General features: G+C 41.7%; 1 protein-coding gene and 1 long non-coding RNA gene across 3 annotated transcripts in view; one reads left to right on the top strand and one right to left on the bottom strand.

The window, feature by feature from the left end:
- The first annotated feature begins 2,781 nt into the window (after nucleotides 1–2,781).
- Nucleotides 2,782–14,371, top strand: part of LOC123973069 (nuclear receptor ROR-beta-like) — a 14,188-nt gene continuing 2,598 nt past the window's right edge. For both annotated transcript variants that reach the window (XM_046052926.1, XM_046052925.1), the window contains exons 1-9: nucleotides 2,782–3,256; nucleotides 9,047–9,132; nucleotides 9,234–9,375; nucleotides 9,926–10,453; nucleotides 11,439–11,560; nucleotides 11,854–11,986; nucleotides 12,522–12,629; nucleotides 13,354–13,464; nucleotides 14,223–14,335. In XM_046052926.1, coding sequence (XP_045908882.1) covers nucleotides 3,250–3,256; nucleotides 9,047–9,132; nucleotides 9,234–9,375; nucleotides 9,926–10,453; nucleotides 11,439–11,560; nucleotides 11,854–11,986; nucleotides 12,522–12,629; nucleotides 13,354–13,464; nucleotides 14,223–14,335 — 1,350 coding nt within the window. In that variant the 5' untranslated portion in view covers nucleotides 2,782–3,249. The remainder of the gene's footprint in view (nucleotides 3,257–9,046; nucleotides 9,133–9,233; nucleotides 9,376–9,925; nucleotides 10,454–11,438; nucleotides 11,561–11,853; nucleotides 11,987–12,521; nucleotides 12,630–13,353; nucleotides 13,465–14,222; nucleotides 14,336–14,371) is intronic.
- Nucleotides 12,177–14,371, bottom strand: part of LOC123973072 — a 6,304-nt gene continuing 4,109 nt past the window's right edge. Inside the window, exons 4-5 of the long non-coding RNA XR_006825523.1 lie at nucleotides 13,002–13,036; nucleotides 12,177–12,661 (exon numbers count right to left, since the gene is read on the bottom strand). This is a non-coding gene — a long non-coding RNA (uncharacterized LOC123973072). The remainder of the gene's footprint in view (nucleotides 12,662–13,001; nucleotides 13,037–14,371) is intronic.

The following is a 14,371-nucleotide window of genomic DNA, read 5'->3' as shown; positions in this document are numbered from 1 at the left end:
CTAGTGACGCAGCAAAGCTCACAGCTCCAGATTACAGAGCCATGGCTGTGGGGAGGGGGGATTTATGGTGCCTCCAGAGAGGAGAAAACAGGGAGATTAACTGAAAGAGGGAGTGAGGGATTACAGCTCTGTGAATGGCAGGAGCCGGAAATAATCCCAGCGAACTGACTGACACTGTCCAGTACGTGTGTGTGTGTGTGTGTTTGCCTTTTTGTTGGTGTGATTTACAAATTAGTACACATAAAGAACATGACGAGTTGAATGTTACCCATAATATAGATGTTGCTCAAATTAGCCCCGTTCACATATCAATGCATGCCAACTATTTACAATATAGCGTGTGAGAGGACAGACAGGAATGTAAGGAGTTGATGCTGCCAAGGCAGAGAGATTGGCCATGGGGCCCCACTGAAACCATGTGCAGCCAATCAGTTACTGTTGGTCCCTCATCCTTACAAAGACTCTTTGATGTGAGCGAGGCCTTAAAATTCAATCCTGTGGAGTCACAAGGCTACACCGGCTTTGATCTGAGTCAGGAGAAAGCTTATGCCATTCCTAACAGCAAGGCCCTCTGCACAACAACAGAAATGTCTGCCGGCCTGACAGTCATAGCATGCATTCAGCGTACTTAGCACAAACCTGTGCATTTGTCTGTATAATGCAAGATGTCAAGGTAACAGCACGTAATCACTCTTAACCTACTGTAGCTGTACCCCCCCTTCCCAAATTTTCTCATGCACAGCAAGCCTAGAGATGTTATTCTTCAACGCTGCACTACAAAAAAATAAACTCTTTTGCAATGCATTTTATCCCAGACAGCCTAGAATAATTCTGACAGGTGTGCACTCGAAAAAAATCATAATGCTTCTCTGCAGAGAGTTCATTTCTGTCCATCACTCACTCCACAGGGCTGTCAGTTTAAACAACTGCACGTTCTAAGCTCTTCTTCCTTGCCTCTTCTTTCATCTCTTACTTTATCATGAGGCAACAAAATGTCTGCCATATATGATCCATGCTGAGGCCCTCCTCTTTCTCCCACTCTCTCTCTCCTCTGTCTGTCTAAACGATCTGCAAAGCGGTTACGTAAGAGCTAAGGTCAAAGTGTCACTGTCGTTGTCAAGGGAGACGTAGAACAGAGGAGCTTTAGAAGAGATGTGCACGTGGCGAGAGAGAAGGAAAAAGCGCAAAAACAAAAGAAACGGCTGAGAGGGGAAACTGTGCAGAAAAGGCTCAAACTAAGGATTTGAACGTGTGTGCATGAATAAACACATCAAGCTGTCAGACTGTATTTAATTTGGACTGTGACTCAGGAGACGGGGAAGTGTATAAATAAAAAAGATAAGCAGAAAAACAAGTAAGAGGCAGAGGAAAAGGGTTTGGAGAGGAAAAACAAAAGAATGTGATCTGTCTTTCTTTTTGGGTGTGTATGTGCGGAGGGGGGGTAACAGAAAAAGAATCTGTGACTGTAGGTGCTCTGTGCTCGGCTGCTCCACTAACCCAGTTTGAGTAATCTCTGCCTTCATGCTGTTTCATAACGCTGCTGCCAGAACGTTGCATCATAAGCTACAGCACCCTCCCACCACCACCCACCACTCACCTCCTCATCAGCAGCCACCGTAACACACACATTTACATCAGAATCCTTTTTTTATTCATAGATAAACCAGGAACATGTAAATTTGTCTTTTTTTTTTTTTAAAGAGCAAAATCTGCAAAAAAGGAGATGATTCATACGAGCAGAAAATTACACATTTGGTACATTCGCTTCAAAAACAGCCATCACTGATGTGGATAACAGATTACACTGAGATACAAATAAGTTGATGAGATGCAAATGCTACAGCAGTATTCATGTGATATGTATCTGCATATCCAGTCCAGAAATGTTAAAATGAAACAACCTGACTGCTATGAATCAAACTTTGCGAGGTCACTCGGTGTAAACTCTGGAGCTGCTCCGCAGAGAATAAATTGATTGGTGGTGTGCAATCATTGGTAGAGCAGCCAGGGATATTTTCTTATGATAGCCTACTCTATACAGCACTAAGGAATGAAGCTCATTTCAGTACAATAGCTTGAATCAATATTTTACAGTTCCACAAAGTCTCTAAATCACTGCAGTAACTCTAGATTGTTTGTTTACTGCCATTAAATTCAAATTCACTTCCCTCTGTTCTCATCTCTTTGGGGAAAAAAGGTGTTCATTTTCATACATATCACAAGCACTGTCAAATGTGGCAGGCAGACATACTAAATATAACAGTCTCAGTTGAGTGGCAGTATAAAATGTCTGAAAACAGCAAAAAATGCTGATCAGCCTCTACATTTTGCGTCTGTTTGTTTCAGCAAGATTTCTGCAAGACCTTTCAGGCTTTCACTTGTGGAAGCTCACTTTGGCCAAATGTTTACATGAAGTCACCCATGTCCACACTATTAAGGCAAATAATAAACGTGTTAGCACTCTGGTAAACAAAAAACCTGCTTGATAGCTTTTTGCTGCTTTATCAAAACCTAATTAGACAAGTATGTATCTTAATGACATAGATTTTTAGGCTGCACTCTACTGTTACAGTAACTGGTGCAAATGATATAAAGTAAGGGGAGTGGGAGGAACAGCGTGTTTGTTTTAAAGCAGAACTGACTGTGGGTCTAATTACCTTCCTATTCTCTGTTGGAAGTGATCATCTGGATGTCTCATTAAATCGCTGCGAGGAAAGACAGAGCACTTTAGTCAATCATTTGCCCAGCCACCTTAAACTCGCTCCCGACTGCGCGCCCCCGCGAGTGCTGCGAGAGGAGCTGTCGGCAGTGAGATCATGGGAGAGTCCACGCTGGGAGAAAGTAGGTTAGCAGGGTAGACTGAGAGGAAAGCAAGCGGAGAGTCAGAACGCAGAGGGGGGTACCGAACACCGCTCGTCCACAGTGGGACTGTTCTGTCCAAAAAAAAGAAAGTTGAGCCAAATTTATTCGCCAGTGACAGAGACGATGCGATCCACAGCGACTTTCTTCACTATTTTATTTCGCTTGGACTTGACCGAGCGATAGAGGAGAGGAGAGTTTTGGGTAGTTTTTTTCCCCTTCTTTTTTTGGGGTCGTGCTTCACGAGAGCTGTCTGCAGGCAGGACGAAGTTAATATTTACAGAGCCAGTTCACTCTGGCGCTTAATTTTCCACTCTCCTGTCACCTATTTGAACCACATGTAGGCTAGTCGAGATTGCATCGTCCAGCCTAGATAAAGAAACCACCAAAATGAGAGGTAAGTTGATATCATGTCACAATAGATATGTGCATAATTAGCTGAACTTGGTAAGGATCGCTGTGTGTGTGTGTGTGTGTGTGTGTGTGTGTGTGGTTGCGGGCTGGAACGGCCACATGTGTGCGCACAAGGACTTGAGCGCGCCCGCTTTTCCTCCCAGTGCGTATTAATCCCTCATGACTGGATTATATCCAATGTATCTGCACAGAGCCCGAGGGTGCATGCTTCACGTAAGTCCAGCATGCAGTGACAAAGAGCTGGTATGCATGTTGTTCAATCACGAGACTTTACTCAACCAGATAAATTCATTTTTTAAAAACCATCTCTCAGGCCTGTTTATGGTCAAATCAAACGGATTTTCCCTTTTGCATGTTTCTGTTTGTGAAGAAATGTGTGATATCTCACCTGGGAGGCCCTGCTTGGGGATCCATGTTTGAGAGTTATGCAATGATGTGAGGGAGGGGCATCAGAGGAGGTTGTTGTTAACCAAAACCAGAGTTACGTAATCGAGCTGTTGTTCGAGTTAACTAGGTTCCTGATTAGGTAACCTTAAAACGTAAATACTGAACGTTTTGATCACATTTGCTTAAAAGAATAATGCATTATGATATTTTTTTGTCACTTATTGATTCACCAGATTTAGTGAAACTTTATAGGTACGTTTTGGAAAATAAAACAGTCCTGAAGATGCTTGCAAACATTTAGGTTTTGGAGCCTACCATTGATCTGACTAGATGAATGTGAGCAGTGTTTTGGTGTTGTTGTGATGGGATGGCTGTGCCAGCATGGCCGACTGTGTGAGCGTACAGAGGGAGAGAGATCTGGCTGTTCCACTGACCTAGTTGTGTCACCCAACATTATACAGAATTCGCAGCGGAGGGAGGGAGAGTGGCCATGGGAAGCGCCGTGCAGTCCGACGTGCAGCCCCATGTGCGGGTACAGGCGTGCAGTGAGAGTCGGCCTTCAGTGTGCTGCACCTTGACACAGGCTGAACTTGAACTTGAACTGTGAGGCAGCAGATTATTGTTATGAACAAGGAAGGTTGTCCATCTACAGCCTTCTTGTGTTGCATTTTTGTGTTTTTCCTCTGAGCACATTGCCAAAGTTATAATCTTTTGTTGTAGGAGAGAAGCTGCAAGGAGTTTTGTTTTTTTCAGCAGGGGAGGAAAGAGATTTTTTTGCACTACAAAGAGGGGGGGGGGACCAGAGGGCCAGGAGGGAGGTTCTGGCAGGATATCCAAATGTAAACAAACCATGGCCCAGTCTTAGCTCACTAAACTGAAAATTTAGGTTAGTCACTCAACCTATCCTACAAGAAAAGCATGAACGCATTTTTATCAAAGTTTGAACATACACATATCTGCAATCGCAATCCCTTTATTCCGAAATTGTTGAGTCATTCCTACAGCTTTGGCAAGCTGACATACTTTTAGAGGCCCATTTGTAATTTCAGGACCTCTGACACCCCTGGTTTTACTGTACTGGATAGCAGAGTGTACTTCTGCAGAATGTATTAGTATTTATTACATACAGACATAGTGAAGGATCACAAGACTTGTATCACACACTGACGCCTAGTAGAAGAGGCCTATGGAATTCTTAGCTCTGTTGTAATCCCCCCTCGGTGGGCCTCAGCTTGGCCTCCGCTGGTATTTGCATCTTTTAAAATAGAGCCCCTTGATTTGAATGCTCCGGCCACCAGACAGCCAGACTGTATATGTGCATTTTAAGTACGTGAATTAAGGCTCAACAGTTTTGTTTTAAAAGTAGTATCATCATAGAGAGCACAATACATTTATTTTGTGAGAGATGCATGTTAGAGAATGACGCTGTGCTACAAGGTGTTGGGTGTAAAAAGCAAGACAGTTGCCTTCAAAGATTCAAGCAGAATGTGTGAAAACAAACATGGTTTGGTTTCAAGTGTGAGAATATATCTTCTCTCCTTGGGTTTATCTCTTAAGCTTTGAGGCTTTGCAAGCATCTCATTTTACGGAAACAAAATAATTTGTAAAGCATTCCTGTACTCTATTGGTACTTACGTTCAAAAGAGGAAGAGGCAACAAGGCCGAGCACAGTGGATTGTAGTGATACAGCTCTGTGCTGCACTGTAATCCTACATCCAACTGTGAGGCATGACACGACGAGTGCTTTAGCATTGCTAATATGTATAGAGCTTAAGCACAAGGCCCCCCAACCTCCTACTGAAGAAAAGATCACACCAGCTTCCACTGAGCCTTGTGTCAACCTGTTGCTCAAGAGGATCTTAGCAGTAAGCAAACACGAACAACCTGCACTTTATAAAAACTGGTGGTAAGATTATAAAATGCAGAAGTGGTATGTGTGCATGTTTGCACAAACGCATGGAAAATTCTGTTTTGTCTTTGTCATGCTACTGACACTGATATACTGACTTTACATATGGACCAGAGGGCTCCTGTTGGAGCATTACAGCCCATTTGTTTCATATTAGATACTAAAAAGTGAACTGTTGGAAGCACAAAGTCGATCATTTGTCTCTGCCTCACTCTACCCCACCCGCACTGAATTAGCCTTTGTAGAGATAACACGGTTACACATTTAGCTGGCTGATAAACACACTGGGGCCGACGTGTTTGTAGCTGAACTGTTAGAGTGTCTGTTTCCAGTTTATATTGTAAAAAAGGCTTGGGTGTGTCACACAGAGTAGTTGTCCTACTGCTCACACACTTGACTATGCTAGCATCTTCTGACTAAAATAATATGTCAGTGGGTGAGAAATGTAAAGCGCTGCATGCAGGCTTCATGCATCATGTTAGCGTAAAGCAGAATCGGTATTGATCTTCTTAGAATGCCGTCTGTCTCTAGAAAGCTAAAGGTCAGATGCCTGGTGTTTTAGAAAAGGTCAACAATGATATTCAGGGTTAAAGGTACTGTAAATGTTGCTTTAACTTTAGTGTGGCTACTGCTGCTATGTCTCTGTCAGCATTGTTAGACAGTTAAATTTGCCATATCTGTTAAGTAAGTGTTTACCTCATAAAAGTGTTGTTTTTTTTTTTGTTTTTTTGTTTTTTGTAAAGATGAAACAATTATTCAATTTATTGATTAGTAGATTAACAAATTGTTTGGCAACTATTGTAAGTCACTTTTGAAGCAAAAATGCAGAAAATGGTGGTTTTAGGTGGTCTTACATGACAATAAACAGAATACTGTTGGGTTGGTCTGAAGTTCATTTTCTGTACTTTCTAATGCTTTGTATGTAGGTAATTGGTTTACCTGCATGGTCATTTTACATTTACCAGCTCACGGACAAAGGCAGTTACATTAAATAAGGGAACATTAAGGAGATGGATATTTTGCTGTCTCGGTTGTGCCTGGATATGTGCAGAGAGTCGGAGAAGAGGAGTGAGAAAGCATATATGTGTGGTTGTAGCAACAGGGGTGGGTGGCTTGGGCATCTGTGTAATTCTGGCTCTCAGCACAGGACAAGAATAGAACGGGTTGAAGCAGAAGCTCAATGTCAAAGACTGTGGAGAGGGGTGGGGGCTGGATAGCTGACATTCAAGCTCAGAGTTTGTCTGCATGGAGGGGACTGTAGCCATGCAAATCAAATGTGGTTTGTCATTAAAAAAAACAGCAGTGTTTGATTATTGCACAGTTATCAGTCCATACTGAAATAGACTTACGCGAAATCAGAGTGTTAATAAACTGGTAAGTGCAGTTTCTCCAGATTATAATTGCCTCTCTTGATTAATTTTGTTGTTATGTAACTGGTTTTCTGATGCAAGCTAAGAGCCTTCAGGGAAATGTTTTATGGGTAAATCTGAGCATTGTTCAGCTCCACCTTAAAACTGGCGGGATCGAGCCTGTCTCCCTCCTCCCTCTCCTCCTGCAGTGTGAAAGTGTGTCAGTAGGACAGAATGTCCACATGGGCTGACAGGCTACAGGGCCCGAGTGACGGATGATTCAGCCAATACCGAGGAGGCTGCGAACGCCGCTCAGCCAGTAGGAAAGAGAGCGTCTGAGGAGGGCAGGGTGTCCGTGTTGGCTAGAGTGAGCCTGCTGAATGAGTGCTGTGAGGAATGCTGGCAGATGAGAGTTATATAATTGTGAGACGAGGGAGGGGTAGGTGAAGGGGAACCTGAGAGAAAGAGAGGAAGGGAGGGAGGGCGATATTTTTCCATTGCATGCCTGCAGCTGCCCTGATCAGTTGAAGTATTTTAGTCAACCGTTTTAGAGAAGAGACGGCTGACTATGTCATTAAAATTGCAAAAAGAAGTGGAAAGTTGTGTTTTCCAGTACCTAAGTGTGCAGCAATTCCTACTCAATCACATAGACCTAAGTGGTTTTCCATACACCGTCCTCACACAAGTGCTACAAATGGGATTTTGTAAATCAGTCTAAGATTGCACAGAGAGCAAGGCTGAGCAACAACTGTCTAATGTTATGGCTGCTGTTGTTTTTCTCCTTGGCCAAGAAAGAAGGAGTCTTTGTGTATGTGTCATGTGTGCAAGTGTCATGTGATGATCTGTTTGTGTACTCTCTTCCCTCATTGGGGCCACATGCAGGGTGCAGCCAAACACAGTTCATGGCAAGTTATCTTCTCATGTACTGTAAGTGCTTGTTGTTAGACAGTTTTTCTGCAGGCCATCAATAGTAAAACAATATGTGCCTAAATTAGTGCTGCATTGTTGATGTGTGTTTCTTTTTTGTCTTTGATTACTCCAGTTTTGTACAGGATTTGCGTTGGTTTCAGTTTCTGAAATGTGTTAATAATTTCCTATTGATAATAAATAAAACATGTTTGCAAAACAACATCCAATACAGCAAAGTTCAAAGGTCAGAAAGCATCATAAAAGAGACAAAAAAAAACACACCAACAAACAATAAAAAAGAAGAAAAAGTTTTAAGTTTTACGGGCATGGGATTTACAAATAGGGAGTTTCAAAGACACGGTCACCCCGTGTTTTAACCAAAAGGACTGAGCTCAGGATCACAGACTGCACTCTGACTCAAAGGGACTGGCATAAAATGTAACTATGTGTCTTAACTCTTATAACATTGTCAGTCAAGTCTTAAATACAAATCTGAAACTAGAGGTCTCCCAGAGAAGGGAGGCAAGGATAGGTGTAATGTAACAACTCCATGAAACAGAAATTGTTAAAAGCCTCGCAACTGCATTTTGTGTCAGCTGGAGGCAGGAGAGCTCAGAGTACACAGAGTTACAGTAATTGAACTGTGATGAGATAGAAGCATGGGTGACTATTTCAAGGTCTAAAGATACAAAGGACCTAATTTTCTCCAAGGTTTATAGCAGGAGAAAACACGATACCACAACGTAAATGACCAGAGAGAGACAAAAACCGTGCCTGAAAAAGCCTTGCTGGCTTGTATTATAGTGATGAAGAAGCTGCAAAGAACTGATTAAGCAGGAAGAAGTTTCGTTACATTCACTACCAGGAATTTTGTAACACAGGATCATTTTGCCTTCTTGCCAGGTTTAAGTGGGACTAACTGAATGGCTGTGTATCATTGAAAAATAATATAATAATAATATAATAAATATAGGCTTCTGTGAAAGTGTGTGTTATGTCTGAATGAATGTGTCATGTTACTCAATGTAGTGAAATTGACTGTTTTGGGCAAAAGTCCATACTATTACTCATACGCAAGCCAAATATGTACCTGCTGCACTTAACTAAAAGCAGATGTTGCCTTATCTCAAGTTCACTTTCTTTGTAAATTTGGGGCTATTTGACACATTAGGCAGCTGCATTCTGACCTCTGTCATCAATGTTGTTTTCGTTCCTGCAGCTCAGATCGAGGTCATCCCCTGTAAGATCTGTGGGGACAAGTCCTCAGGAATCCACTATGGAGTCATCACCTGCGAAGGCTGCAAGGTGAGGAGGAAACCAGGCTACCAAACCTTAACCAACCTGTTTTATCTCAAATGTGATATGTCATTTACGGTGTTTGTATGGGTGTGTTTGTGTGTGTCTAGGGATTCTTCCGTCGCAGCCAGCAGAACAACGCCATGTACTCTTGTTCCCGCCAGAGGAACTGCCTGATCGACCGCACTAACCGTAACCGCTGCCAGCACTGCCGCCTACAGAAGTGTCTGGCTTTGGGCATGAGCAGAGACGGTAAACATGCACAAAGATTGCACTGTCCCCTCTTTACACACTTCCTTTAACCATGACATTCACCGGTAAAATAAAACATTTACAATTAAGTTTTGTTAAACTAACACTTACACAGCGGAAGTTTAGTAGATGTGTTTCTGCAGTGAATCTCTTTAAAAAAAGACAGAATCTGAAGCAAAGTTTCACAAGAGCTGTTGTAAGAGTCCTCGCCACTTGTGTAGGTCTCTGTAGGTTACAGACAGAAAACAAAAACAGTATACAGGCTGAAAAGGTGACGAACTGTCATCAGGCAAACTGGACATAGGGACTGGAACATACAGTACTTATAGTGAAGGTGGCAGAAGTAATCTATGTGAGCCAGAAATACCTTACAGATTGATGTAACAGCTTCAGAAAACAGATGTGAAATGTATTATGTCTGGCCACAGCAATCGCTAGGTAAAAAAAATTGACTTATTATCAGTGTTCATTTTAGCCAGGTATTTACAATCACTTGTGAGATGTTTGATGAAGTTTGTCTACTATAATGAATTGTATTGTATCTCTGCAGCGGTCAAGTTCGGTCGTATGTCCAAGAAGCAGCGTGACAGCCTCTATGCTGAGGTGCAGAAACACCAGAAGTCCCAGGAGGGTGTGGGCTCCGGAGGCGGAGGCTCTACTGCTCTGTCCTTACCCAAGGAGGACGGCATCTGTGGCGGTAGCGGGGAGGAGGGTGAAGAGGGTCTGAGCCGGTCCTACAGCAGTGGGGGCTCTAGCTCAACCCTCAGCGACTTGGACGACATCGCAGCGCTGCCGGACCTGTTCGACCTGCCACTGACCCCCGAGGAGGCCAGCGAGTACTGCAGCCTGGAGCTGCTCGGCGGAGGGGCCAGCACCGGGAACACCTCCAACTCATCGTCCGCTTCTTCCTCTTCATCATCCTTGTCCAATCAGAATTCCCCTCAGCAGACTATGCTGGATGGGGCCGACAGCAACGGGATCCAGCTCCTGCACACACACTCTCTCACGCATCCGCTGCTGGCACACACACATGCACTGCTGGACCATCTGCCTGATGACTGCTCGATAACAGACCTCGGTGAGTACTGTTTTTTTCTGCTGCATGCTCTTAATGCAAACTCAACACTTCTTCCAATTGTTTGACATTAAGTCACTCTGAGCAGTTCTGACAGCATTATTACTTTTCTTCGTGAAAGATAAGTGCAGAGTGTCAATAACAGCAGTTTATAGTGTTTTTATTCCCCCCTGGCCATTATGTGCTTTTATTTTAGAATTTACCAAAAACATTTTAGCAGGGCTAAAGGGTTGAATAATGACTTAAATAAAACTAAATGAAATATAATATAAAATATAATTTAAAAAGCAAAAATGATTCAGTAAAAAAATAACCAAAGATGAAGCACATGTAAAGGACATATCTCATAAACAGGTTAGCAAAAAAACAGAACGATACATAGCAGATAGAAAAGCAAAACAGGACTGAATGGACACAAGGACACAAATACAAGATTAAATGGGTAAAACAAGCAGAAAACAAGCAAAATGAAACAGACAGAATGCTTACAGCAGTGCAAGCTCAAAAACAGGGACAGATAAAGGGAAGAGGTAATGATGCACAGCCATTTTTTTAGAGAGGCGTCTCTAGAGACCTTGGTGAAGACTAAATTGTTCATTTTATTTTACATCTTTATGGTTGCAAGCATCAATAAACTGCAAGGAGGCTTTGAATGGGCCTCTGGGGACTTTTAAAGAAAGTAATGAGTAAATATTGTGACTGGTGGATATTATGAATGCAGTAGTTGGAAAAGATCCCAACAGATAAGATGAGTCATTAGAGCTCAATCTTGTCGGGGAGCATCGGTGGCAAACGTAACAACAGAGTAGTGCAAATCACCTTGTTATGCAAGGTCATGCTGCCGTGATCTGTTGATGTGTACAATACCGCTGTTACACTCTGCTACACTCTCTCTGTCTCTTCTAAGCCCAAACCTGCTCCAACAAACAACCTGAGTGAGCAAAACACTGATGTTTATCGTGTATATACTTGTGTTTTTTTCACACAGAGCGCATAACTCAGAGTATTGTTAAGTCTCACTTGGAGACGTGTCAGTACAGCGCTGAAGACATGAAGAGATTCACCTGGGTACAATACACACCTGAGGACACACGTGCTTTTCAAAACAAGGTACATAATGCACACTTTACAATTTGTATGTTTAAAGTTGCATACATTGACAGCATTAAAATGTGTCAATACTAGATCAGAATAACAGCTCAGTATCACAATGTCATATATAAGCTTACTTTGCTGATGTATTTTTTCTCGTGAGCAGGCAGAAGTTAGATTTCTGAAATTGTAACTGTGATTTCCACAAAAACTAATCTAAATCTGATCTGATGACGAAAAACAACTAAGAAAATAATCATGGACTCATCTTGGACTAACATTCACGTTTCTTCTTTGTGTCTCTTTTTCAGTCAGCAGAGTGGATGTGGCAGCAGTGTGCACACCACATCACCAACGCCATTCAGTACGTGGTGGAGTTTGCCAAACGCATCGCTGGCTTCATGGATTTGTGCCAGAATGATCAGATTATATTGCTGAAAGCAGGTCAGTGTACAGTCTAAAAATGCTCACATCTCAAATACTCAATGCACAGAATAAATTTTTCAAAAGTAAACGGTCTAAAACTTGCTAACTTTAGTTCCTTCCTGTTTTTTTGTCTCCAATCTTCTACCTTTGTCTTGTTTACCATCCATGTATTTGTTTTAATAAATTACACACGTTTCTGAAAACAAAATTTTCAATAATATCTTTATCTGTTCAACACACACACACGTACATATTTATATATATATATCTGCGACATAAATGCATATATTGGACAATATGTTTACTCTCTGTAAATCTTTTGAACTTTAAAAAAAATCTGTGGATATTCATGTTATCCTGCTGATTTTTATATGGTTCAAAATGTCTTATATATGCTGTGCACCAATCTGGGTCAAATTTATTTACATTTTGTTTGTTGTGTTGTCATGTTGGAGTATCTTGGGCACTCTCTGTCCATCCCTCCCCCTTCCTCTTCTTTCTCCATTCCTGCATCTCTCCATGTCTTTGCCTCTGTCTGTGGGTACCCTTTCAGGCTGTTTGGAAGTGCTGCTGATACGCATGTGCCGAGCGTTCAACGCCAACAACAACACCATTTTCTTCAATGGGAAGTTCGCCCCGGCTCAGTTCTTCAAAGCACTTGGTGAGGATCAGATGGGAATCTAGTTGTGAAAGCTTTAAAGCGTTCAGATAATTGGCAGGGTCACACATGAAAGCTTCTTCCGTTTCTCACTATTTCTGCAAGCTAGGAAATCTTCTCCCTTTTTCACACACTAATTATCTCTGATGCCTAAGAAAATGCCTCGGCTCCTACTGTTCTCAATCCATTACTGACAGCTCACAGAGATACCAATGGATTGACTAACGAAATTCATTATTTTAAATGATCTGACAGTGGTAATTGTTCTTGAAATGGCTCTATAAGACAGCAATTTCAGTTTCAATCTTGTCAACTGCAGTTCTTGAGAATGAGTTATTAAAAGCCTCCAGCTGATTTTCTGAAGCACTGACTTACCTCTTTAGTGCCACCAAAACTGTGTAACAATGCAACTGTAATCGAAAAAGTGAAAACAAACACCGTTAAACAAGGCAGTAAACAATGTGATAAAGTAATTTAAGGGAAAATTACATGAGCCATTTTAAGATATATTAAAGCATTCACTACTGCAGTATTTCTCTGTGCGCTGTTGTGCACAGATGTTTTTAGAAAATACTTGGATCCTATGTCTACTGAGAGGTCACGCAGAAACATAGGCTTCAATCATCCCAGTCATCTCCCGGGTCACTTGTCGAATTAAGCATGACTATTGAAGTCCTCAAGCTTTTATTTTTGACAATTAATTTATCCATTTCCTGTGTTTATGCAGGCTGTGACGACCTGGTCAGCGCAGTGTTTGACCTGGGAAAAGGACTCTGCCGTCTACAGCTGTCTGACGAAGAGATGGCTCTGTTTAGCGCAGCCGTCCTTCTATCGCCTGGTGATTTATTTTTTTTCTCTCTCTTTTCTCGCCCGCACATTTATTCATTAACACTAACATGTTCAAGAAGAAGTGCACACTATACTGCAAATTCATAGTTGTCTATTTATTACTGTCCTGTCCTTGGTTGAGAAAGCTGCACCGATACTCAAGAGCGATTGTAGGATGTCCATTTTCAAAATACACATTCGACATGATATACTTTTTGTTGTCAATGTCTCAAACATGGAGGTTATTAACATTATTGCCAAAGATTTAGCTAATTTGTAAATATTTTTCATTCATTCATTAATTTTTCCGAATGTGTCTTTTGGCTCACAATTCTGGATTGCCAGTTTTAGAATTGCACCAAAAGAAGATAGTACACGACGGCATCGCTTAAATGATGCTTGACATCATTAAAAGCAGCAGCCCCTCGATCCTTTCATCCTGTGAAGCCAAACATTGTTTCAATTTGTGAAGCTAAACACTGTTTGCAAACATTCCAAATAAATCAGGCTGAATTTTGGTGTGCAGAAATGTATATATTTAATCTAATATAATTCCATTTGATTGAATTGTGCGGCCATAAAAGAAACATATATTTTATTGAATATTGAAAATTTCACTCAGTGTAAAAATCATATCGTGTCAACAGCTGACATGATATGATGTTTACATCATAATACAAACTGTTGCACAATGTGGAATATGATTTGACAAACACTTAAGGAGAAACAAAACTGTATGTTAAGGGGTTTATATTTTCTTCCCTGTAGATCGACCCTGGCTAACAGAAGGCCAAAAGGTTCAAAAACTCCAGGAGAAAGTCTATCTGGCTCTGCAGCACAGTCTACATAAGAGTGGTGCTTCTGACGAGAAACTGGACAAGGTAAAAACAAGCAGCCACAATTCTTCTTAGACACAC

Source organism: Micropterus dolomieu, linkage group LG06 (assembly GCF_021292245.1).
Source record: "Micropterus dolomieu isolate WLL.071019.BEF.003 ecotype Adirondacks linkage group LG06, ASM2129224v1, whole genome shotgun sequence".
In the NCBI taxonomy this organism is placed as follows: domain Eukaryota; kingdom Metazoa; phylum Chordata; class Actinopteri; order Centrarchiformes; family Centrarchidae; genus Micropterus; species Micropterus dolomieu.
The sequence above is the reverse complement of the archived record's forward strand: the minus strand, read 5'-3'. Positions and strand labels throughout refer to the sequence as shown.